Source organism: Pseudoliparis swirei, chromosome 3 (assembly GCF_029220125.1).
Source record: "Pseudoliparis swirei isolate HS2019 ecotype Mariana Trench chromosome 3, NWPU_hadal_v1, whole genome shotgun sequence".
Lineage (NCBI taxonomy): Eukaryota > Metazoa > Chordata > Actinopteri > Perciformes > Liparidae > Pseudoliparis > Pseudoliparis swirei.
The window spans coordinates 6,035,306-6,063,088 of NC_079390.1; the positions used below are offsets into that span (position 1 = coordinate 6,035,306).

Sequence of the window (27,783 nt, forward strand, 5' to 3'; positions counted from 1 at the left end):
CCTGGTTTTAAAGGTCCTTTATGGAACCAGAAATGGTGCCTTAAAGAACCATCTCTTGAAGGTTCTTTGAGGCACCTTTATAGGTACTTTGAAGAACTACTTACAAAAGTTTTATTATTTGAGATTTGGTGTTTTTAAAGGTCCTGTAGAACCAGCTTTAAAGAACCATCTCTTATCTTGAGGGTAAAAGGTTCCTATTTATATTATAGAACTATTTAAGGAAAAGTTTATTTTAAGAACACTGATTTTAAAGGTCCTTTGTGGAACCAGAAATGGTGCCTTAAAGAACCATCTCTTGAAGGTTCTTTGAGGCACCTTTATAGGTTCTTTGAAGAACTATTTAAGGAAAAGGTTATTTTAAGAACACTGATTTTAAAGGTCCTTTGTGGAACCAGAAATGGTGCCTTAAAGAACCATCTCTTGAAGGTTCTTAAAGGCACCTTTATAGGTTATTTGAAGAACTATTTAAGGAAATCGTTCTTTAAAGAACACTTTTTTTTGAAAGGTTCTTTGTGGAATCCAAAATGGTTCTTCTATGGCAACTGAAGAACCATTTTTGGTTCCAGATGGCACCTTTGTGTACTTACGCATTTGCTTTTGCACGACAACAATTATTATTTAGGTGATAAGACACTTTATTATCATTGTAGGCGTACAACAAAAATTACATTGGGTAACTTTCAGTGATTTGTAAAATAACAGCCACTGCTGACATGTTGTCTTGTGAGGACATTCTCAGTTATCCTAAATGGCAAAATTGAGAAAATCTCTGGGACTGTTAGAAATGAGCATTGAGTTCCTTCGAGTTTAACATACAGTATATACAGTATAGCCATGCAGGTATTTTTACTACTTATTTCGCACCAGACAATGGGTGTTTTTCAGATAACTTGGAAAGGTGTTAAGCCTTAAAATACTTGAAAAAGTTTTCCTTTTGTGCTGTGATTTATTTTAGTGTCACACCAATCTAAGAGATGCTGTCCGATTTATGTCGAGCGCATTTTGTTTCAACGTGTCTGTTCTTTTCAGGAGTCCCAGGAAACAAATAATACCAGGGCCGTGATACTGAGGCAGCTAAAAGGAATTCTGCCTACATTCATGTTATATTTACACACCTGTATGTTTGTTTATGTTTGACTATGACCCATCTGTTAATTAGTTTGGTTTCTATTGTCCTTTATTCAGGTATTAACCTAATTAGCTTTAGCCTATAACCGCCACTTCCTCACTCGTATATACTCAGAAGGAGTCCAGATTAATTTAAATGATCATTACTCATTTCAAAACAATCTCACCTCAGTCCATTATGTAGTGCTGTGACGGCACATCAAACGAGCCATTACGCCGGCTGCTTACCGCAACCGACTGTTGAATATTGGATGCCAAACCTGGCAAAAGAGGCACCTGTTGCTCGTTACCGCCGTCAGAGATGACAGGTCAGAGAGGCGAGTGGACGGTCAATAGCCGCCTCCTCTGCCTCTGCACGTTCAATTGAGCGTTTTTTAGAACTGGCATCATCAATATGCAACTTCAAAGCCCCTGAGAGTGAGCTGGAGTGGCGCAGGCGTGTGTATGTGTTCGTTTGGTGTGTGTGTGTGTGTGTGTGTGTGTGTGGCTCATTACGTTTTTTTGTGTCCCCCCTGAGTGAGCCGCGGCCATTCAGTCCCTTTGTGCGCCGAGCGGAGCGAGGAGGCGAGAGGCCCATCTAGACATGAGATCACAGATTATACACTCAACGCTTCGCCGAGAGCAGAATTGAAGGAGAGTGAGGGGCGGTGGGAAAAAAACGACACAGGGGACTAGAAAGGGAAACCAAAAAGTAGAAAAACAAACACGAGAATGAACGGTGTAGACGACGCAGATTGGAGAGGAGAGAGAACACAGGGATGAGGAAGTGTGTGTGTGTGTGTGTGGGTTTGGAAAGATGGAAGCGGAAAAGACAATGAGGGCAAGACGGCAGTTGAATGCCATTGTGCTTTCTTATCAGGGTTGCGGAGCGATTTGATTGCCCGCGGCCTTACAATGTGCAGTGGAGGGTTTAGTGCCTCGATGATGACCGCGGCAAATCTCTATGAACAGATATGGATTACATTGGGGCTAAACTGGCCACTAAACACTCCATAATCCACGTTCTGTTTTTTGCATGACCTCATTTCTGGTCAACAGAATTGATAACATTATATCACTCTGATTAATCTTCAGGATACGCTTTTTCCGACGCTTTTGGTTGAGGATCTATGCGGGCTCGCTGGCTAATGGAAAGATGAGGGTGACAGGAATATTTAGAGCGAAAGCACAACATATTGGCAATATATTGTATCTCCGAGAGAGATATAGTCGTTTGGCACTGAAACAATGAATTGATTAAGCCACAGAATATAGTCAAATGAGGATTTCGGTCATTTGTCATGAAAACCCGTCAAGAGATTTGGGTCTTTTTATTGGATTACATAATACTAATCTGAATATTTGGGGATTTTAGACAAAGGATCATTTTGAAAATGTGGACTCGCTTCGTTACCTTTTTTTTTAATTGTCGTTAACTGAATATGTTTGGGGTTTTGGGACATTCTTTTGTACATTTAAAAAAACGAAATGATTCATTGAATAACGCGAACAAACATAATCTTTTGAAAATTTGATAATGAAAAAAGGATTAAGTTGAAGTCCTATAGTTAGTCTGGAAAACTGCCGTGAAAGTAAGCGAGATGGAAAAAGTTGGAAAGCGGTCGAGGAGGGGAATAAAAAAGTTTGGCGACGAGGAGTCGCATCCCGAAAAGGGCATCGCATGTGTCTCTGTCTGTGTGACGGTGATCAGCAATGACATTTTGACTGAGTGTAGCCTCCAGACACAGAGGAGGAGGGAGAGGGGGGAGGGGGGAGGGGGGGAGCCCCCTGGACTGCATTTCCCATGGGCATTTATACCAGTTTCTGCACAGATGGCAGATGGGGGCGACACACATCCCCCACTCATGAAACCCTGTTCAGAGCGTCACAATCACACACACACACACACACACACACATGTGCACAAGCACGTGTACGCAAAATAAGCGCACTCAGCCATAAGTACTGAGTACTTTAAAGCTCTTATGCATAAAGTGTAGGGCTTCCACTTGAGACTTTACACGAGGAGAGAAGTTGAGTACGCTGCGGAGACGCAAATTAAATCACAGCGGAGCAGTTTTAGGAGATAAGTAGAGAAAAACAAGATTTCCACACACACACACACACACACACATCAGACACTGCAAAATTACAATAATTACATAAATCCACATCGGGGATATAAAAGTGGTTAAGGGCACAAGCGAGGCAGGTTTGTGTGGGTGCATGTGTGTGCGTATAGTTGTGTGTGTGTGTGTGGCGAGGGCATGTATAAAATGTATAAATATCATAACCGTGTAAGAAATGTTTGATGTCGACCACAAATTAAATTCCCCAGCATAGAAACTGTAAGAATGACAAGAGAGTAGCATTATGGAAGGATGCACACTGCATGCTAAGGTACATTAATGATGTGCGAGGGATCAATTAGAGTGGATTCTAAATGCCGTGCTCGAATGTTTATGAATGCGTCATTTGATTTAGCTGTCAAACAATATCTCGGTCACTTCTGCAGGGTTCTTACACAATTTGACCAATGGATTTCCAGGACATTTCCAGGACTTTTCCATGACTTTAAACCAAATTTCCATGACCAAACTGAAATCTCGGTTTATACATAAAAAAGTGAGAACATTTAGTATTTAAACAATGTGAATTCCAAAGCATACAGTATACATTAAATGAAACAAATGAATAAGAGACAATATGTTGATTAATAGAATAAACACTTGCTTCACGAGCTATGGCCAATGAACCTTCCAGTTAAGGTGCGTTCACTTGCAACGCGAAGAAGAAAAAAAATTGCGCCGCCAATATGCCGGCTTATATTTTGAATCTTTCTTTCTAAAACATATTCATGATTTCAAACTCGGCGTAAATGAACATGTGATTATAACAAATTTCCATGACTTTTCCCAAACTTTTGTGATTTAAGTTTTTTCCATGACTTTTCCAGGCCTGGAAATTACCATTTTAAAATTCCATGACTTTTCCAGGTTTTCCATGACCGTACGAACCCTGCTTCTGTGAACTTGTTGGCTTTTCCGACGTTCACGGCGTTAATGTAAAGTGACACAGGCACATGTCGTCGGTCTGACAGACACACTACGAAGCAACAGAGAGGCTGCCGACCCCTCGAGGCCGTAAAGTCTCCTCAGCGACGTGACACAAAGTCTGACGGTCAACAAACAAAACAAAGAGCTCAGGAGATGCTAATGTCTGACCACCACTTTGGGTCCAGTCGGAAATACATAAATTATTTAATGAAATGGAATTTGGCCATTTGTGGTACCCAGAGGATGAACGCTATAGTGACTTTAGTGGTCCACTTACTTTTCCTCTCGCATCAGCGAAGGGTTGACAATTGTTTAAAGGTAATGCATAGATTGCCTTGGATGGATTTGGCACAAACGCTCGTGTTCCCTTCGGGTAGAACTGTGATACCAACCATCGGGTCGGCTGACCGTCAGCATGGCAGCACCGTCCTTGTGAACATGCTGACATTCACATATAATGAAGCTCAAAGCAACCTTTCGCCTCAAAGGAGCTACGAGAAAGTCCATCTCTCTTAGACGCCTGCTCTTATTGTTAAGTGCTTGTATACATGTTGGAAATATAATTAGTTTTTTTCGACAAGAAAAAAATTGAACTCAGAAAAATAATAACAATGTCTTTGTCAACATGTGTATTGCGATGTGTCCTGTCTCTTAAAGGTCTCATACCAGGTGTCTTGTCTCTTAGGGGTCTCATACCAGGTGTCCTGTCTCTTAAGGGTCTCATACATTGTGTTGTGTCTCTTAAGGCTCTCTCTTACAGCTCCTACACCTCTGAGTGTCCTGGGAGTGGACGTGGACATGGTGGAGGAGTACAAGTACCTGGGCGTCTCCATCGACAGCCGACTGAACTGGATGGCCAACATCAACGCTGTGTACAAGAAGGGGATGAGTCGACTCTTTTTCCTGAGAAAGCTTCGATCCTTCAACGTGTGCAGCAAGATGCTGGAGTTATTCTACCAGTCGGTTGTGGCCAGTGTGCTGCACTTTGCCATTGTCTGCTGGGGAGCAGCATCGAGCCGGTGACACCAGCCGTCTTAACAAACTGGTTAGGAAGGCTGGCTCCATCATCGGCTGCCAGCTGGAGCACCTGGAACAGGTGGTGGAGAGGAGGACGTTGAAGAAACTGCTGTCCATATTGGACAACCCGGACCACCCTCTCCACCACCTCCTACAGGGACAGAGGAGGACTTTCTCCAGACGTCTCCTCACGCTCCGCTGCCACAAGGACAGATACAGGAGAACATTCCTGCCGACGGCTATGAGGCTCTATAACAGATCACCTCTTGCCAGATCATAGTGCAATAACTACAACAATAACTGAATACTTACACTATGTTGACCTGCACTTCACACATCTCATTTGTTTGCACTACACACATACACACACATTTCATTTCATTTGCTCTGCACTCATACACACACTTTGCTTTTTGCACTCTGTCTATATTTAATATTTTTTGTATTTGATTTGTCTGTGTTGTGTATGCATGTGTGTTGTATATTTACATATATATTTTGTTTTGTATTTTACTTTTATTTTACTTGTATACTTCTATATCTTTCATCCCTGTTTCTTATATTTTGTGTTTTGTTTTTATTCTTGTGTGTTGCTGCTACTGTCACGACAAATTTCCCCTTGGGGATTAATAAAGTATATATCTATCTATCTATCTATCTATCTATACCAGGTGTTGTGTCTCTTAAGGGTCTCACACCAGGTGTCCTGTCTCTTAGGGGTCTCATACATTGTGTTGTGTCTCTTAAGGCTCTCATACCAGGTGTTGTGTCTCTTAAGGGTCTCACACCAGGTGTCCTGTCTCTTAGGGGGTCTCATACCAGGTGTACTGTCTCTTAATGGTCTCCAACCAGGTGTACTGTCTCTTATGGGTCTCTTAATACCAGGTGTCCTGTCTCTTAAGGCTCTCTTAATACCTGGTGTCCTGTCTCTTAGGGGTCTCATACCAGGTGTTGTGTCTCTTGAGTGTCTCATACCTGGTGTCCTGTCTCTTAAGGCTCTCAAACCATGTGCCGTGTCTCTTTAAGGTCTCATACCAGGTGTCCTGTCTCTTAAGGGTCTCATACCAGGTGTTGTGTCTCTTGAGTGTCTCATACCAGATATCCTGTCTCTTAAGGGTCTCAAACCAGGTATCCTGTCTCTTAGGGGTCTCAAACCATGTGCCGTGTCTCTTTAAGGTCTCATACCAGGTGTCCTGTCTTTTAAGGGTCTCATACCAGGTGCTGTGTCTCTTAAAGGTCTCATACCAGGTGTCCTGTCTCTTAAGGGTCTCATACCAGGTGTCCTGTCTCTTTTAGGTCTAAAAAAAATTGAAAATGATATCTGTAATAAAAGTGCAAACGGATCAAGAGAACAGATCTTCATCTGACCACTCTCAATGAGAGAGTAGTCTCCTTTCATCTTCTCCCTACACAAAGCCGTTGCCAATACTCGACTTTAACCGACATCAGAAGACCACACTTCCTACTTTGACAACGACACTGTTCTCATCCCTCTCACTTCTCTCTCACACATAAACCATCCAATCACAGACCCAATACAGAGAAAATGGGAGAAGATAAACTGGGCTAAAGGTTTGGTTTAGAGTGCTTATCCGCACATTTTGGATTCAAAATCACTAGAACCATAAATGATGCAAAGCTATCTCAGAGAGATAGAAGGTATGAATATCTGTGAAGGCAATGAAGTAAAAGTGGTGCTGGGTCTTGGTGGAGATCACATAGAGGTGCTTTGTTGGGTTCTTTAGGTGTACTGTGCTCCCATCTTGTAAAGGGCTTACTGCATGGCTGGAATATGGTCAACAAATATTAAATGTAAGGTGCTATATAAATAAAGTTATTATTATTATTTCATTATAAACCACGGTGCAGTGTTCAGGCATTTGAGAAGTATTTTAAAATCATAACTTCGTGACTCGAGCATGTTTTTTTTGGCCCGTTTTGGCCTCTGGGAGCTATTTCCTGAATTATCAGCACACGGTATATCATCAGAGAGAATATGAAATTCATCTCCGAGGCTAACAGACGTTACCCACTCGTTCCTGCTTTGGCTTACCTTTGTCGGATTGACAATACGAAATTAAAATGTCTTTATTTTACATGTCAATATGTATTCAAAATCGCTAATTTGTTGAGACCGACAATACATGGGGTTTCCTCAGGGGCATTTTTTAGAATACTATATCCCACCCATGCATTGTGTCCATCACAAGATGGAATATGCATGAATTTTGCGTGATCACAAATAATAAAACATCAAAGAAAATGATATTGTGAATCTACAAAATCATTAAATCAATTTCGTCATAGATTTTTAGAAAGCTCTCTGGGAAAGTTGCAAACTACACAGGAACTGAATTGCACATTGTAGTTCAATTGATTATCAATGCAGAATAAAGCCAGATGTAGCGCTAATAATACGTTTTAGACGTCGGCCATGGAAGAGATGAAATCTCCGACCACACTCCGAGGCACTGAATGAAAACATGGGCTATTCCGGACTGCACCATTTCATGGCTTGATGTGGCACACGAGGAGAAGTCACGTTTGCATAAATATTGTGGTCGTTTGTCAAGGAAGGCTTGTTTCCAATCAGCGAGTGTGATCCCATCAAGGGTGCTGTGCAGTAAGGGTGACCAATTCCAATCAAGCAACCGCGACCTCCAATTTAGCAAATTACAGATACATTAGATATTAAAAATTGAATTGCGTTGACTGTGCCAAGAGCTGCACCCTGGGCTCAGTTTCCACAAAAATAACCATGAATGCGAGTCTGTACATACACTACCGTTCAAAAGTTTGGGGTCACTTAGAAATGTCTTTATTTTTCAAAGAAAAGCACTGTTTTTTCAATAAAGATAACATTAAATTAATCAAAAATACACTCTATACATTGTTAATGTGGTAAATGACTATTCTAGGTGGAAGTGTCTGGTTTCTAATGAAATATCTCCATAGGTGTATAGAGGCCCATTTCCATCAACTATCACCCCAGTGTTCTAATGGTACATTGTGTTTGCAAATCGCCTTAGAAGACTAATGTCTGATTAGAAAACCCTTGTGCAATTATGCTAGCACAGCTGAAAACAGTTATGCTGGTGATATAAGCTATACAAGTTGCCTTCCTTTGAGCTTGAAGTTTGTAGAACAAAATTAATTCTTCAAATATTAATCATTATTTCTAACCTTGTCAATGTCTTGACTACATTTTATATTCATTTGATAAATAAAAGTGTGATTTTTCATGGAAGACACGAAATTGTCTGGGTGACCCCAAACTTTTGAACGGTAGTGTACATCAAAGAGGAGCAGGGCTATTGAGTGCTCCCATGTATTGGCTTGTCAGTTTCTATTAACACTGTCAGAAACCAAAAGAGGCAGAGCTGGATAGAAGAGGAGTGAGAGAAGGCACGATGAGACAGTTATACCTGCTGTGATCTGTCTTATTTTTTCTCTTCAGACCAGCTCAGTGTGCCTTTTTCCCGCCTCCAACATCTGACTCAAAGCGTGTCAAGCGCAAGCTTAAAACATACTGTACAGACACACGCGCGCGTACAACCAAATGCGCAGCGACACTCGCACACACTTTATGAACTCAGCCACGACACACTCAGCGTTCAAAGGGCCTTTTAAACAAGTCATTGCAAACAGTCGTCTGGGTCTGAGTCACTCGCACTTACACTCTCGCTCGGTTCGTCACGAACACACTCGTATGCGCACGGCGTCCGCAGTGATTCACAAGAATGACGGCACGAGCGCATAAAAAGGAGGAAGGAGTGGAGATGGAGGATGAGTGTGGGGGCTGGCGGGAAGCAGAGAATCCTCCCCAAGAATATTCCAATAATAATGAGACGCCATTTCATTAGCACATTTGCTTGTAAAAAAAATTAAATACATTTTAGTTTAAAGTCTGTTTACTGGAGTGGGAGGAGAAGTAGCTTTTTTTTTTAAATGGCAGAAAAGAAAAAGCAAAGAGGAAAAGATTAAGAGAGGAAAAGGGACACTGCAAATAAGCGAGGCCAGTACTGCAACAGTAACTAGAACGGGCACTCGGTAGAGCGCATACCTTCGCCGCAGCCACTTTTTTGGTACCTTTTCATGACCTTGGCCTTGACCTTTGACCCGATTAGAGTGAATATAACATTCCACTAAAAGTGCAAACAAAAGGTTTTATACATGTCTGAAGAGGTTCCTGCTTCCAAATACACAAACAAATAGGAGGTTGTGTTTTTGCCTTGCTGATAGTTTGTCTGTCAGCTGGATATCCAATAAATATATTTACGGATTTCTATTAAATGTGAAGGACAGACAGCCTGTGAGCCAATGAACAACTGACTAGATATTGGTGGTGATCTGGATTTGGAATTTCTTCCATGTAAAGCCATTTGTATAACTATAAGAGGGTTGACTATGTTTTTATTTTAATTCTATACATACTGTATATTCCCCGAGAAAGAAATTCGGCTTTTTCATGTAGTGACATGTAGTGAAATTGTGTGTTTGAGACCAACAGTGTTGGTGAATTACTTTGAATCATGCCTCCCAGCTGAAATAATAATCCACTTCACTTTCTCATGAATAAATTTACATCCATCTTCAACTGCAATTCAACATATATCCTTTTCAATTCATTTTTTTTTGCAGTTTCAGTTTCATAAAGTGCTTGTTGGGTCCTTCCCTGGAAAAGAAGATAAAACGTGGCACAGACAAAGTATTGGGATACGTGCTTCAGTAACGGTAACAACGATGGATGATCCCGTATAATTATATCAAAAAGCAATGGTATCCAAGGGAACACCCACCCTCTGCCATGGAAATGCCAGGGCCTTAGCAGACAAGAAACTCTTCTAAAAGGTATGCGGTAAGACCTCAAGACTTATGGTTTAATAGAAAAGGACCAACGGCAACCTGGCTCACCAGGGGACAAAGAGGTTTAGAGGAAAGAGCGATGAGTGTCAAGGCACACAAAGAGAGAGAAAGAAGAAAGAGCTGAGAGAAAAACTAAGAGGCAGAAAGAAAATAGCAGAGGTGGTGATTGAGAGGGCACCATTGAATGGACAGCGTGGAACAAATGGGACCTGTTATTGAATTCTACACAGAAGAGGGCAGGAATGAGACATGAGGTGTAAGAGAAGGTGCTGCAGTGTCTTTTTGCCCCCTTCTACTTGGAGAAAAATACACATTCTATTGAGGACAAGAGGCAGCTCAGTGTTCCTCTCTTTCCTCAAGACAGGCAGTAACGAGGGCATCTGTGTGTGTTATGTCACGGGAGTTCTTGAAGAAGGAAGGACTCAAAGCTCGAGATACTTTAACGAGGCCTTTTTTTTCTCCGCGCCTTGTCTCCTGACTCGACTTAAATGTGCTCATTTCAAAGAAGCTGACAGGAAGTGGAGTGCTCCGGGGCATCCTGCTTGTTGCTTACACACCACTGGGGTTATCACAGAGGAAGATAGAGCCGCGTGAGAGTCACCGTGAGCTCCCCATTCTTCCTGCGCGCGGGTTTAAAATCCGGTCGACTGTATGCCGAAACAAATGTGTTTTATGTGGTATGTCACTTTTTCTGACTCGCCCGCGTGTCTGCCTGTGGGATGAGGCAGGTGTAGCCGAGCTGATGCTAAATTCAAGGGTCAGCAGATAAGCCCTGCCGACTAGACTCAGGCCAGGCTGGTGGCAATTCAGGATCACTAATCTGTTTGTTTGGTTTGAGTGTGTGTGCTGGGGCAGATAGGATGTGTGCATGCATGTGTGTAAGCACTCGCACACGCACACACACAAAACAGTGCGCACGCTGAAACAATGGAGAGGACTGTTCCGTTGAGCCACAGCTGATGGAGGATAAGAGAGGCAGCAAGCAGCTCCAATGAGTCTCAATAATCCATCATCATAAAACAGGGCCGGGAATGACACACACACACACACACACACACACACACACACATACATATATATACACACATAGTAAGGTTGGTGAGGTTAGTGGAGCATGACTGGTACTGTATGTTCTTGTGCAAAAAGACCACACACATACAGAGACCACCACCACCTAATCTAATTCTGAGCAAACGAAATACACAGAAGCCCATCGTGCTGGAACAGAACTTTGCTCTCGACATATTTTGTTAAAACATTTAAGACTAGAACGGGCACTCGGTAGAGCGCATACCTTCACATATCACAAGATTGGGCATTGAATTATGAACATGTTGGCATTAGTTGCATGCCAATTGGATAGAAATTGACCGTGCTATGGTAAAAAGAAGATGTTGACCTTTTCATGACCTTGACCTTTGACCCGATTGATCCCAAAATCTAATCAAATGGTCCCCGGATAATAACCAATCATCCCACCAAATTTCATGCGATTCGGTTTAATACTTTTTGTGTTATGCGAGTAACACGCATACAAATAATTAAATAAATAAATAAATACACAGCGATCAAAACATAACCTTCCGCATTTTCAATGCGAAGGTAATAAACACTGAAATTGTTTAAACATTTGACACAAATAATCTGTTTCTGTCTCTGTCAGTGCGTCGGCTTTTACTTCAGACCTGCCGTCCACAGTGGACGGTGTTGAAGATGTGCTGTTTGAAGCTTGTGTGGTTTGAAGTATGGCAGACACAGCAGTAACCGTGAAGCAGTTGTCAGATGTAAAAACCCTAAAAAAGGGACCATAACAATTTTGCCTTTGTGGTTATTGATTAATATTTAGGTCTTTTGCATATTTTGACCAATGCAGGATTTCTTACATACACCATATCTTTCACATCAACTCAATTCTTATTTTACACTAGTGGGAAGTTTGCCATATTTGCATGCCCCTAGGGGATCTAATACATTAATACTTTATATCATAGCTTCCATTAGGATGGAATAATTTACAAACAGTGCCATCATCCTGGAGGACATTTTCATGGATATTAATGGATAGCTAATAGATGAGTAACCTAAGTAAAATGTTCAACTGCAATGAAGTGTGACACTATGATGAGATTGACTTTCAAACGCTTCCCATCAGCAACACATATCTGTTTGGTAATAAGATAGAGGAGAGACTGAAATACTGATCACAAGATGTATTTCCATTAGGAAGAGAGCTAGTGAACTGAGTTCAAAGCCAAGTAGCCCAGTGCCGCTGCCATTCAGCTGAATGCCATTCAAATAATATTACATTTTGAAATTAAATGAACTACAACAATATCCTATTCTGAAACAACGTGTGTATGAACACAGTTTAAGTGCAGTGCTATCAAGAGGCTTCCATAGAAAGCAAAAGATGAGGATAGCAAACGGGAAATCTGGCCAAAACAATTTCCTATCAAAAGGTCATATCAGCAGAAAATCCATTTTCAAATATCAAAGCTCACGCTCTCATACACCAGAAGTACAAAAAGAGCAAAGAATAGAAAAAGATTTAAAAAAAAAAAAAATACCAGGAAGAAAAAAAAGAAAGCTTTTTTAATATATATATATATATATATACATTTATATATAAGTGTGTATATATATATGTGTATATATATATTTATATATAAATGTATATAGTATATACATACACATATATATGTATGTATATATACATTTATATATAAGTGTGTATATATATATATATTTTTATATATACACTTATATATAAATGTATACAGTATATACATACATATATATACATATATATAAATGTATATATATATATTAATATATATATATATATTAATGAATGATCCCTGCAGTAACAGTGCAAAGGCAGATTAGGCAAACACTTAATTAGGTGTGTAACTGAGTATGATCTAAATGTCAAATGTTCCCAACATTGAAAAAAGACTTTAATCTCGACCCTTTTGGGTCCATACTTTATCTTGATTATGAGAGTGTGCTTCACTGCATTCACATGTGGCATTTCAACCTAATAGTTTTCCTGGAACCAGAGCCTGGAAGTCGTGGTAACGCGGTGATTGTCGAGGAGAGGAACCGTATTGGAGGATGTGGATGAGGAGGCGGGTGGGGTGAGACAGTGAGTCACTATCGTTGTTGTCTTCCTCAATCTCCATTTACCGACAGGATATTGTGCTAATAGCAGTGCAGATAACTAGGGATGGGTCAGATCAGTATATTATTTGATTATCTGCTTTGTGTTGCAGGTCAACATGTCCACGTGTTTATTAGTACGTACCACTCCAATACTAGTTGTGTCCAAACACCTTCAAAACTGAGCTGTACTTTGTGCGTAGTGCTCTTTAGCAACGTGAGCATGCTTACACACCAAACTAAGATGGCGAATATGGTAAACAGTATAACAGCTCAGACTGTTAACATTGTCAGTGAACGCCACTCTTTCCTTTGTCTTTTGCTGGATTGTTGTCCTTTTTCCGTCGTCCTGTCTGTCGTAACTGATCCTGCCTGCTTCGACCCTGCATGCCTGACCCTTTTTGGACTTTGTTGTGTTTTTTGTTACCCTTTTGGCTTCAGTAAAGTGTTTTTTGTTCATTTCCATTGAGTCCTCTCGATTCCTCTGCGTTTGAGCTCCTGTACCTCGCTACCTGTGGCGTTAGCCTTGACATCCACCGAAAAGGGAAACAATAAAGCAGCGTATTGTGCCACTGTCGGCTCTATTGAACTTGTTTTCTTTGGAGCGCCGTCTTTTATCAAGCTGAGCTGTTTTATGTTTAAAAAAAATCCCCATCTCAAATCATAGAAATCCTCGTTTAAACCTTCCGTGTATCCACAGTGCTCTGTCATTACTGAATTGGATTTATTAGACAAATTCCTTTGGGGATTGTAGCTTTCATCTGCATTCACTAGTTTATGCCTATTTGAAGGGGAGAATAAGCAGTCATGGTACAGAAAAAAGTAGAACATGTAGTGTAGATCTAACCATAGTGTGGTGTTTAATGACTGACAACATAACATTCGGAGTAGTTCTTGAATGCTGATTTTACACACACACACGCTTCTAAGTTTGCTATAATCAACCTCTGGTTACTGCAGTATGCAGCATGATGAATAGCTTCAAAGTTAGCTATTCTTCACAGTGTGTGTGTGTGTGTGTGTGTGTGTGTGTGTGTGTGGAGCCAAGGGAGAAAAGCGAAGTAGGCCAGCATGAATATAAAATCACCCCTGCCAGGCAATGATGTGGGCTACAAGAAGGGAGCAGTGTGTGTGTGTGTGTGTGTGTGTGTGCCAGAGAACATGTGCAGATGAAGGTGTAGGAGACTAGAGCAAAGGTGTTTAAGAACACTCATTTATCAACTCTCTGGGATGTTGGGGGCACACCGCAGCGCACAAACACCAGGTAGAAGGAACAAAGACACTTGCTATAATGTGAGGATTAGTGCATTGTAAGGGTGCCAACGCACACACACGCACACAAACAGGTGCTAACATAGCAAGAAAAAAAATGTCTTTGGCGTGTTTGATCTAAATGTGGAGTAATACGATTCTAAAGAAGTGACAGCCAACAACATCCTCCCAACAATCTCTCTCCATCTCTCTCTTACACACACACACACACATTTTAGGTAGAGAAAAAAACACACAAAAGAGCCAGCCGCAATAGCACGAACCTGCCATACACAATCGTGTGGAAATAAGGAGCGTGGAGACAGAAAACGGGAATAATCAAGAGCACAAGGTTCCTGTAGCTTTTATAAGTACAGAAATGTATAGTTTATTGGGGTTAAACAGCAGAAAATTTATCAAATAACACTTTGATAACTTATAGTTTGAGTTATTTATTGAGTAAAATGAACAATTACCAACTGGCAGTTTCATAAATGCAAAAAGACACTTTTGTCCTGTTTCACCATTCATTGTGGGTTTTTTTTGGTGTTCCTTGTTTAACTTTTTATTATGAAAGTATATTTTGATTAGTCCTCACCACTGTGACACAACAGTGTCATCGATAGCAGAAGGCTAGATCTGTGTACAATCATCTAGGCTTCTAGAAAAATATCCAGCTATTTTTCAGTGTATTTTAGTAAAAGGAGTCAGTATCATTATTTTAAAGTTTCATTAAAGAAATAATAAAAATCCCTGCAGTTGAAAATGAGGGACGTAAAGAAAGTAGGAGGGGTGGGATTTTTGGGGTTAACGGTGATTCATCTTTAGTTCTGTAGTTTGCTGCATGCGTTCCATGTAAAATGTCAGTTTAAATGACAATATCCGCTGCAATTTATTGATAATAGATGTATGGCGACTAATTTTGGTGTCAAACTGAATTGTTACAGCACTATTACAAAAGGTTGTGCAATACTCTCCTTCCATGTAAGAATTCAGTGATACAATACAGTATACTAAAGGACAACAAAGATCTTCCAAAATACGTAAATTAAAAGATGACAATAAAGCAAGAATCCTGACAAAGAACTTGAAAGAGTAAAAGTGTGTCCTTCTCTTCAGCTCTTCATCCACACTGACACAAGCATGGCCACAGTAGGCAGAAATATGCTTAATAGTCTCCCTCCAGGCTTTCTTAGCTCAGAATGGGGCAAAGACGAGTGTAAGGAGAAAGTGAGTGAAGAAAAGGAACGAGAGAGACATGACACATGCAGACAGCTCCATTACATCCTCACAATAGGGATCTACACAGAATCCACCAGCCGATTCGTCCAACTAGGGATTCACGGAGCGAGGGACAAGATTACACCGAGGGGTTAGAGAGATGGATGTGCTTAGAGGAGATAAAGAATGGAGAGACAAAGGAAGTGACAGAGAAGTAACAAAAGGTGTCATTAAGCAAGGATGGGACTTTTTTTATTACCTTCGCATTGAAAATGCGGAAGGTTATGGTTTGATCACCGTGTATTTATTTATTTGTATGCGTGTTACTCGCATAAGTCAAAAAGTATTTTGGGATCCATTGGGTCAAAGGTCAAGGTCAAGGTCATGAAAAGGTAAAATTTTGTCAAATCATGCTGGTCAATTTGTATCCAATTGGCATAAAACTAATGCCAAAATGTTCATAATTCAATGCCCAATCTTGTGATATGCGAAGGTATGCGCTCTACCGAGTGCCCGTTCTAGTTTTATTTATGTGTTCTCCCCATTCCCAGAAGTTGCTCTCACACAAAATATAATGTGGCTGATCCCCTGAAAAACCCCAGCATCTGGAAATAGCAGCTAGAATGAGGAGAATGAGGAGGAATTTAGAGAAGTGAAGCATAATTCAGAAACTGTAAGACAGAGGTCGGGTCAATGGATTTGCTTGGATGCTTAAAGTAACATTATGTAATAATTGTACCTTAAAATAACAGCTTGAAAAAAATGGTGCCGCTACAATGACTTTTAATATGGCGATTTGCGGCTCCGCCATTGCCATCGGGGGTCTGTGGGGAAATAACTCCGCTATGTAGGATTCTGGAGCCGCCCGCTCCGGGGCGGATGTACTCGACCTGCTTTCTGGCAGTGATTACGCAATGTCATATAGTGCCACTCCACGCTCGCAGCTACAGTATAAGGGAAGCTTTTTTATGTAGCTTTTTGGTGTTGTCAACAATATTGTATTCGATCACACGTACTCCACATTCAAACATTTAGAAAACAACGTATATAGGCTGAAAACGCGATCGGTATTTCATCTAAACTAAATGTCATTCTTTTGGTTATGTTGTAACAATTCAACCTTACAACTCAATCAAGGGGAAAAGGTACAAGACGCTAAAAAAAAGGGAATGGGCGGATCTGCGAGTTCTGGTGTTAACTCTCTCTGCTCAAATGGTCGTAAAAGAAAAACACACGGTCGATATGCGGAAACCCAAATGTTATTATATTAAATCAAATTCAATGCATCTGCAAGCCCCCAAAATGAACACATACACTACAAACAATCAAACCCACTCAAAACGAAGTATAATCCCCGGATCCCGACAGTCCCCAAAGTCTTTGCAGTCCCCCAAAACAAAAGTAAACGACTGCACGCGCCCCCCCTCCCCCCAAAAGCCGGCAAACAGCTGACCGACCAGGCGGAAACGTGGCGAGGCGCCGCGTTCAATCCCCGCGCTACTTCACCCTCGTTACTAACTCTACTTTCTCCCCGGAGTCCTTTTGACTTCACGTCTCATGGGGTCATCGGACCCTATGAGACGGCATAGATCCTATCTGCCTGATGGATCATCGAGGTCTGGGTCGTGGAATTCCTGCTCCTGACTACGCCACTGTCCTGTTGAGACTCCGCCCACTGTTGAGACTCCGCCCACTCCTCCTCTCTACCTCCATCTGCCTGATGGATCGTGGAGGTCTCCATCGTGGAATATGCCTACTATGAACTATTCATACACTCTGTCACATTCATTGAATGTATTTTAACTCTAAATCTGTCATTCTGGTCACATGACATCTATTGCATCTGTCCATCCTGGAGAGGGATCCTCCTCTGTTGCTCTCCTGAAGGTTTCTTCCCTTTTTTTCCCCTGAAGGGTTATTTGGGAGTTTTTCCTGGTCCGATGTGAGGTTTTGGGGCAGGGATGTCTATGTGTACAGATTGTAAAGCACTCCGAGACAAATTTGTAATTTGTGAAATTGGGCTATACAAATAAACTGAATTGAATTGAATTGAATTGAATTGAATAGTCCGGTAGGTGCTGGGCCCAGTTCACAGGGTTCCTGCGCAGTCTTCGTATTAGTGATCCCGCCCGTTGGTATAAATCCAAAATAGAATAATACAGGACAACACATGATCCCAACTCAATACAAGTGTATGCGAGGCTGCATCTATCGTAACTGGGTATTTACGACACTGAAGTAAACGTTAAATACCTCAAAAACTGAAGGGGGTGCTAAAAGGGAAAAACTACATAATGGGGCTTTAACACCTCACGCCTCACAAATCGGACTGGAACAAGAAGGGAGTTAAGATTGAAGCTAACAAGCCAACAAAAACTGATATATATACGATGACGAAGACAGGAAAAATCTGCATTACAGTTTAGAAATATTTGTCTCTGAAAGAGATCATGTGGAGGATCTTGCTAAGTAAGAGGAGCTTGGAGCGACGGGGTTTTAGCTTTGTAATTGGTTATTTCTCTCTCCTTGGGTATTTGTCAGTGGAAATGGTTTCTAGATTGCTTGGCATAGCTCGGAGTGTGAACTCAATTTCACAGAGGAACGCTAACCATGCTAACAAGCCAGTAGAGGCTAATCTCCCAGTGTGACAAGTGACTGACGATGAGAAATGCCCAATTATAACTCAAAATGTCAAGGTGTCTCTAACAGGCTCCGCGTGGTTAATGTAAAAAGTGTACAAGCACTCCCATCTACTCAGGTCCAAGGAGATCCTGCTGTATGTCTCTCCAGGAGCAGAGGGGAGGGGAGAGTAGTGATACACACAGCGTGATGAGGCCCCACAGGGGGGCCACAACTCATCGGTCCCCATAAAGCTGGACGGGAGCTATGGTAGTCTCAAGATAAAAAGAAGGACCTGAAGGACAATCACATGCTCATCAATTTCCCCCTGTGAATCTCTCTCCTTTAGTTTACCACCGGTCTCCCTCTGTATGACTCTTCCGAGAGTAAAGATGAGCATCCCTCCCGAAGCATCTGCTCCCATCTCACGCAGGGGTTAGGACAACCCAGCTGTGTGATGGATAGCAAAGCCATTCATGACCTCGCGGTGGAAGCCACACCCACTGTCCTCCGCCTCTTCTACAGCACATATGTAGGTATACGTGTGTGTCTGTGTGTGTGTGTGTGTGTGTGTGTGTCTGTGTGTGTGTATGTGTGTATGTCTGTGTGTGTGTGTGTGTGTGTCTGTGTGTCTGTGTGTGTGTATGTGTGTATGTCTGTGTGTTTGTGTGTGTCTGTGTCTGTGTGTGTGTGTGTCTGTGTGTGTGTGTCTGCGTGTCTGTATGTGTGTGTGTGTGTGTGTGTGTGTGTGTGTGTGTCTGTGTGTCTGTGTGTGTGCATGTCTGTGTGTCTGTGTGTCTGTGTGTGTGTGTCTGTGTGTCTGTCTGTGTGTGTGTGTGTGTGTCTGCGTGTCTGTGTGTGTGTGTGTGTGTCTGTCTGTGTGTGTCTGTGTGTCTGTGTGTGTGTGTGTGTGTGTGTCTGCATGTCTGTGTGTGTGTGTGTGTCTGTGTGTGTGTTAAAAAATGTTTTACTTGTTATTTTGTTCCTTGGGTCAGCACGAACACAGTTTTTACCGTTAGCTAACGTTGCTCTCTGGCTGTAGCCCCAGGCATAAAGTGACTAAGCTTCTCTACAAGCAGCTAATCTTTCAAAACAATACCCCCCAACAGCCTCTTGCAGAGGCCTGCAAAACACTTGGTAAAGAAAATATGTGCATCCTGTTTCTGAGACATTGTTTGCCTCGAATTTTCCAGGTTCGTCAGAACACTTTTCTCCGAGTCGTAACTGCAGCATTAGCCTGAGGCTAATTTGCTCTTCCTTTCGTGGAGACAGGATTCTCAAGCAGTTCTGCTACACAGATTATAACTAATATTACATTAAGAGCTAAAACGATTTCTTGATCGATTGACAGAAGAAGAAAAATGTGTACTGTTAACTATTAGGTAGCGTACAGTTTACGGTTTGTGTTAAGCTAACGTAAGCAAAAAAAAGCAGAAAATGCTCTGATCGGAAAGAAAATGACAACAACAAAAAAAAACATGCTCTGTCTGATGAGACCCTAAATGATAATTGAAGACATTACTTGGCAGACTTATTAATAATCAAAATAGCAGTTGGTAGTTGTAGCCCCAACATTTCTTTATGACTTTTATTGTTGTCCCAATGTTATGGATATTACACAATAACTGCTAATAGACTATGCATGTGTGCACAGTAAAAAGGTGTTAGATGTAGCATTTTGGCAACATAATATTACGATCAAAATAATAGTATGAACAAATGAGATCACCGCTGAGCTCATTTATCTTAAGTGGCCTCTACTCTATTTCACAATGTCTGCTACTGAATCAGTTTAGTCACTTTATGGCAACAAACAACACTTACTGGACACAATACAGGAAGAAGAGGGAAGCAGCTCCAACACAAAAACAACACAAAGCACTCTTAGAATATGTTGATCAAAATGCACGAAAAGCAACACAAGCAATACAGCTTAGAGGCTGTCATCTCGGCCAAGGTCTCAGTCATACAATACAAAACCACCACACAATTAATTTGATAATAAAATAAGGATACTATTAGCACATTTAATTGTGTGCTATATTACCAGTCCACTTTCTTTTACAACATTTTATTTCTTTTCAGTATTTTTTATTGGATTAGTTCACAAACTGACATTCCTTCATTGTTCTGCCCTCAGAGCATGGGTGCATTTAAAAGCTTAACTCTTGGACAATTCTCAGATGTGAATCAGTTTTCCACTGATTTGGTGTCAGATAAAGTATAAAGATTATGTCTTAAATTTCCAACCCAAGCTGATGTTCCATCACTGAAAAACCTTAAAAAGTCATTAAATGCCTTTTTAATGAATTAAGAGTCCATCAGAGATCATAATCTACACACACTAGCAGACCACACATTTTTCATTAGACTATTTAAGTCTATTAGTGGGATGTTTGCTATGAGAGTCATCTGCATGACTGTGAGCACACAATGACGTATTGTTATTCCCACGCATGGCCATGCAAGCAGATTACAGTGCTGTGGGGGGAAAGTGACCCTCTGCTCTCAGCTGGCAGTCACAGGGAAACCTTGGAAAACAGTTCAAGTGAATTTTTTCACTGCAAAAACGACCTCAGGGCAAAAGGACACATACTCACACAACAAGTTTTGAAATTGGGTGACCCATTCTTTTAAAAATGTGTGCACTATAAATCCGCATGCCAATGGCAAAGCACTCCAGCCATAGGGTCAAGTACTAACACTTTAAAAAACATAGAAAGACAATCTTTTTTTCCCACACTGACTTCGTCTTTGCTTCTTTACTTTCTTTTTTTTAACCTTAAGAAAGAGACATCCACAGTTTGCTAATAGGGCGAGACGATATTTGATGGAAACGTGTCCTTTCTTGGTTTTAAAGGCTGTGTTACAGTAATGTGAGATATTTTTCTGTTCTAGCTGGTCAAAAATATTGTGATACTTGATTTCCTCCATACCACCCAGCCCGAGTTGCTACTGTTTGTATGCAAATGTGTGCGCCGCCATATGTCTGTGTGTGCTTCCATATGTGCCTGAATGCCAAAATATAACCATCTCAGTGCAAGCATGGGTATTTTTGGGGGTATGTGCAGAATCGGTGTGCCGTGCTGACTCTGACTCTGCTTGCCATGGACTCGGTATCGGGTGACTTTGGTGATTGTGGAAGAATAATGAGACGTTTGCTAACAAAGACTCGGTGGGACGACTAAAACGGCTCAGGTGGGGATTGACAGTGCCAGAATATATTGCATCTGACCGAAAAGGAAGGTAAAAGAGACAATGAAAAGGAAAGAATGAGCAAAGAGACAAAGAGTGAGGCAAAGCGTGTCATCAATCTTTTTCTATGCCAGACAAACACTCCAGTTTGATCCCCCCAAAAAAACACAACAACTAGATAAAGCTGTTTATAAATAAGCACAGCTGGTGCCGTATTAAGGCGAGTCTGAAAGTACTGCCTGTGGATGCATTTGAATTATAACTCTCAATTCTTCAAATAAAGCAATGACGGTACGGCTCAGAAAGATTACATGTCAACAACCCTCTTCCTTCTGTCAACAAAACAATCCTCACTTCCTCCAAGGTCCAACACCACAATATAAATAATGTCAAAGTCAATAATCACAGCCCGAAGTTGTGGACTATAAACACAAAACCTGTGGTTTCGATTAGCGCTGTCCCCCTTTTAGTTATTGTAATGCTCTTTAATGCTGAATGACTTATTTCCAAGAAACTTATGTGGAAAAACTCAATTTTACTAAGGGGCCGTTGACATGTTGCGTCTGCAGGTGGGAAACGCAAGCCGTGCCGCTTTCATACATTTATCCAAGGTTCACTACTGTCGCGCCTGCCGTTACCAAGCAACCAAAACCTGCGAGCTGAAATGGCAATAATGATGAAGATGCGTTAATTTAGCAGTAAGCCGTACTAGCTAAAAATGGATGACTGGATTTCCCGGCATTGTAAATCCCTGAGCTTTACTGCTCAATATGTCTGTGTCAACTTGGCTGACCTTGGACGGCAAGGCTGAAGCAAAGGCAGAGCGTTGTTTCATTGGGATGACCGGACACTTTACTAACTTCTCCTCCATGGATTTACAGCAGACTGATATTTACAGGGAAACATACAGCATATCTTCTAGTCGCGATTGGTTGTTCCACGTCACATGAGAAGGCAAACAAAGAATTTGAGGGATCAACAATTGGACCGGTGAACGACCACTAAGGGGAAAGTTAAGTATCCTGTAAGGTGTAATCAAGTGGTCTATGATTTCCAAATCTGTTAGGCCTCTGACCAAAGAAAGAAATGCTATGATCTATGATCTCCAGTTGAATATGTCTATGGGTTATGACCAACTCGACTTTTGTTGCCCTATTTTTAGGTGCTGGGAAATGTGCACGTAAAAAAGACATTTATGCATATTTAATGACCCCTCAAATGTATAATTTTGTGCTCAAAATTATTACTAATAATGAGAGGAGCAACATAACAAATGCAGAATTGTCCTCTGAATCGTTGATGAGTATGTAAATGGTGTGAATCATAGGTTTCAAAGCCAGCGGATCTAAACCCAGCTGAACACATTTATATGGGAGGTTTTAGAGTGACGTGTGCAACGTAGTTTTAAAGGACCCATATTATGCCCATTTTTCCACAAGTTGATATGGTTCCTTGGGGTCTTAATGAAATGTTTGTAACATATTTTGGTCAAAATACCACAAGAATCATTTCAAACAGCACCCTTTTTACCCTGTCAAAAACACCTCCCCACAGATAAACCCGTTTTGAGTGCCTGTTCCTTTAAATGCTAATGAGCCAGCTCCCCCCTCCCCCCCTCCTCCACGAGATGCGCTCGCCTAGCTGCTGCCTGCCTACTGCAGATGAAGATAGCGTCGTGCAACCATATCGTTTTGAACCAGAGTCAGACCCTGAACAAGAAGAGGCTCCCGAACAAGTTCGAGAACTTCGGGCTCAACAGGACGTTTCTGAATGTCACTTCTACATTTTTGTTTGTTTGTACATTGGCTAAGGTCTCACAGTCTTGTTAGCGGTTTTGAGAGCATAGTGGTGCTCGAGATTCGAGTACGTGAATAGTTTGTGCATGTATGAGTATGTAGCAAATACAGTGTGTTTATGGAAGTTACTGTTTGTGAAAATGTTTGTGTAAATGCAAGGAACGGGAACGCCATAAAGATATAAATGCTACATGAGTAAAGTTCCATCTGAAAACTAAAGTGTTATCTGACAACAGGAAGTGACCAAGCAAGGGCGGGGGTAACGTTTACCTCCATTAATTAGCGTTTAAACCTTGTTTACTTATTAAATCGTTGTATTTGATGACTTATGACTTATTTGATGACTCATGTCTGTAATATGAACACAACTTTCAAATAAACTTTACCTGCAAAGTTGTGGTGGGGGGCGATCCAAGGCCATGGAGCCAGATTCCCTACATGGGCGTGCTTCAAAATCTACGTAGACGTTGGTGGTGATCCCTTTGGACGCACTCAAGCATATCGTTTATTTTTTTCCAGCGTTTTTGTGTTGGGAGACATGCCAGATACCCAAATTAACGTATAGAAGCACTAAAAAAGTGGAATTTTCATAATATGTCCCCTTTAACTCAAAATGAAGGAATATCTTGGAATAATGGTTCATCCCTCCAGTAGAGATCCACAGTCAAGTGGATCATCACCAAATTGTACATTCATCATCAATCAATATCACTGATGATCCCTCAAAAATCGTAGCAGTACTTTTTGTAGTTCGACACGTGTTGTTTAGCTCGTTGTTGCCGTTTATTATTACTAGAGGTTTTCCGGCCAACATAATATGATCTTATAATAGGAGACGGGGAGACAAACAGACAAAGAAAGAGCGTGAGAGATAGCGAGAAATGCTGTGGCAGCGTTCTGTGACCGGAGTCCGGAAGTGGAGAGCAACACCAGGTGGTCGAGCGTCTGGAGGCAGGCAGTCAAAGAGCAGTGTTGCCTTGACAACTGTGATGCCTTGCTGATGATAATAACTGAGCACCTCGCCACCAGCAGCCCACACACATAATGCAAGTTTTTTTTAGTAACTGTACGTGTGCACGGCATCTGCACCTTTTTTCTTTATTTTTAATATGTATTATTACTTTATTAGAAATAATAGCATGCCCTATGTGTTTTGGCTACACGGGTACAGCAGTGCTCTCTACAGCCAGCATTCTGGCCAAAGTTGATGATTAGTGACTTCTCTCTCCTTACTCTTGCTTTCTAGAGACAGTGCAGTTCATCACTCGCCGATTGCCGGCGTCATCTCGTATAGAACAAGGAGAGTGTCTGATCCGGCCGACAAGCCATCTGTTCGCCCAAGCCGCAGTGGGATCTGATCGATACAGCCACGGTGGACGCTGAATGTGGCTGCTGTGGCCTCCCACATTGACTGGAATAATGGATCAGCTTCTGGGTCACAGTGGACTCATTGTACCAGCAGCATGACCGCTGAGGTCCCAGGCCCACACCTCCTTGTTTCAACTCTTTTAATTAAGGGGCTGGGAAACATAATTCCCTAACAGGCTTAGCTATTGGCAGCCTTGCAACCACAACTGATTGTTTAACTCGGGATTTAGGAAGTAAAGCTTTGTATGGACGACTCGTCGTGCTTTAATTTGTCAGGGTGTCAGGCATTTGGGTGTTAATGCATCACACCGACATTGACAAACAAAGTGTGGGCCTAAACGTGGGTATTTATGCAAAGGTGGGTCCATTTCAGTTGAACACTCTGATGATCTGATGTGGACCAATCCAGTGTCCTTTCCTCTTCCGCTGCATCAGCTGCTGATTTCTGAGCACATAGCCACTGCAGCATCCTACCACCTCATCCTCCTCCACTCTCTCTCTCTCTTCTCCTCCCCCACCCTCCATCAACCCCCTCTTCCCCTCCTCTTCCTCCTCCTTTCCACCTGCTTTTAAATGCATGGCGCTGTCCTGCTCGGCCAGTCTATGCTGGCAGCATCTCTCCTCTCAGCCCCTCTAGAGTGGAGGAGGAGACTGTGGAACAGGATGGATGGTTATCAGCCATGTGCACCCAGTGTGTGTGTGTGTGTGTGTGTGTGTGTGTGTGGTGGAGGGGGGGGGGAGGATTGTATGGAAAGTAGACAAGGTCGGAGTGAGCCAGCAAAGCCCCTCTGCTCTTCCGTGTAGCACCAATAATCGATTGGGGGATGAGAGGCGACCTGAATCCGGACGGCGCACTAGTCTGACTGAGAGAAAAATGGTTTAGCCCAGCTGGAGGCTGTCCTGCTCCAAGCATCCAGTGAGTAAATAGGACCCTGGCTACATGGAACCCTAATCCAGTCAACTGAAACAAGGTTATAACTGATGTCTCCATCATTCGACTTCTTCCTTTAAAAAAAAGGACAGACATGTAATACCATGCAGTACACGCCACTGCCTGATGCATGGAGGAGGGAGAACAGCCTGGCAGCATCCAACACACGTCCCGTATCCTCCTAACGCTTCAGTGTTTAGTCCTCCAGACCTACGCCTGCTGTACGTTTTTCCTACATCTGTTTTGTAACGGGAAACACGCCAACACCACCAGCTGGATTAAATCCTCTCATGTGTAGGGGCAGGCCCAGCATTGCAGGCACAACCTCCAAGGAAGAGGAGGGGGGGGGGGGATAGAAAGGAGGGGTGGCAACGTACACCTGATCCTTAAAAATAAAACGATCGCTGTGGCACCGGCCGTGTTCTCAGCTACCTATACATCAGTCCTTTGCGCACAGGGTGCAGGGCCCTGCCTTCAACAATAGGCCGATGCATAATTTTGAGCCATTCTCATACAAATACACACACACACACACACACACAGAGAGAGAGAGACACTCACACACGCGCGCGCGCACGCATACATATGTCGATGGATAGCATAATGCTAGTCGGCCTTTGTTCGTGTTGGATTTATCGTGTGACAGTGCTCAGCAGACATCTCTTCGTTCTTTTAGGAGAAACAACATTATTTCGTGTGGCTCTCCGTGTTGTGCGCAGCCTTGTGGCGCTTCTCCGTTTCATGGAGCTGCCAATGCATCACTTCGGGGTACATATCGGGGTCAGGAGAATCGCTTGCATTCACTTTCTCCCAATCCACTACAGTTCAACTGCAATTGTGTTTTGTCCTTGTTGCAGCGCACACTGGACGTTTAGTCAACAATGGCTGGTGATTGGACTACCCTTCATGCCTTAGTGGGGTCACATGCTTTATTTTAGGTCCTCGAGGCTTTACAATAAAACAGCTTCAGCCTAATTATCGTTCAACACACAGCCTCGTGTTGGAGGCTTGTTGTATGCTCTCTCTTTCTTTCTTTTTTATCTGCAGAAAAGAAAACCCGCACATCCATCTTCTCCGAACAAACACATGACATCATCTTTTTGAAAGCCACAAAACCACGGGAGTGAAGCATCGTAAATAAAACATAGCGGGTTAGCACAGCGATCCTACTGTGGTCTATGGCTGCCTTTCTAACAGTTTTTATTTTCACTCACCAGGTTCAGCACCGTCTCCACGATGTCCCTGTTGCTAACCTCCCCGACCTGGATCAGGCCCACCAGCACGGCGAATTTCATCTGGATATTCCTGATCGGGACAGGGGGGTTGATCACCCCGGCCGGGAGGACCATGGAGCCGGCTGAAGACACCATCCTTTCCCCGGTGGCTCCGGAGCCGGCGCCCGCGGTGACCTGCTGCTGCTGCGGCTGCTGGACGGAGGAGCCCGGCGGCGGCGGATGGGAGTCTCGGTCTGTGTCCGTGAGCGAAGAAGTAGACCCCGGTGGTGCTGAAACCGGCTTCTCGCTCGACATTTCCCTTTGGAAACAGGGAGGAGAGGAGCGGTCGCCGCTGTCTCTCACACCTGGTCTACAAGCGCGAGCGTCTGCTGCTACACAAAAACCATCCACTGCGCAGAAAGAAGAAGAAACAAGGGAGAGCGGTGTTGAAGAAAAGCCCTCTGAATTCACCCTATCCTCCTGGAAATGTGTCGGGATTCATAGAGCTGGGGAAAAAAGGGGAAGGAGGTTTGACAGAACGGTAGTCTCCGCTTCTTTCTCTCTCCTCTCTCTGTCTCGCTCTCATTGGCAGGTTGCAGTCAGTGCGGTCGTCGAGGAGAGAACGCCATGTTGACGCCCCCTGTCTGCGGCAGCGCGCGCTCGCCACACATGCGCACTCGGTCGCTTTCTGGTCGGGCACTGAAGCGGAGTAACATGGAGCCGTCAGTGCATGGGTTCATGCAGATAACAACTGTGAGGGGTTTTGTTCTTTCCTTTTTTTTCCTTTATATATTTGTTTTATATATTTAATGGCTCTGGAGATGTATATGTGGAATAGTGAAGATGAGCTGAATACAGTCATTTAAAAAAAGGCAGCAATAAATACAGGTGGGCATATTGTGGGTGCAGTAAAGGGGTAATTAATATTGAATTCAAGCAGTTTAGGGAGTCTGGCTTTCAGACAGAGGCTATTTATACACTAC

General features: G+C 42.5%; 1 protein-coding gene across 10 annotated transcripts in view; it reads right to left on the reverse strand.

Annotated features, from left to right (window-relative positions):
• nbeaa (neurobeachin a) overlaps positions 1-27,346 on the reverse strand; it is a 105,266-nt gene extending 77,920 nt beyond the window's left edge. For all 10 annotated transcript variants that reach the window (XM_056407947.1, XM_056407952.1, XM_056407961.1 and 7 more), the window contains exon 1: positions 26,801-27,346. In XM_056407947.1, the coding sequence (XP_056263922.1) occupies positions 26,801-27,115 (315 nt within the window). In that variant the 5' untranslated portion in view covers positions 27,116-27,346. The remainder of the gene's footprint in view (positions 1-26,800) is intronic.
• Positions 27,347-27,783: the final 437 nt, after the last annotated feature.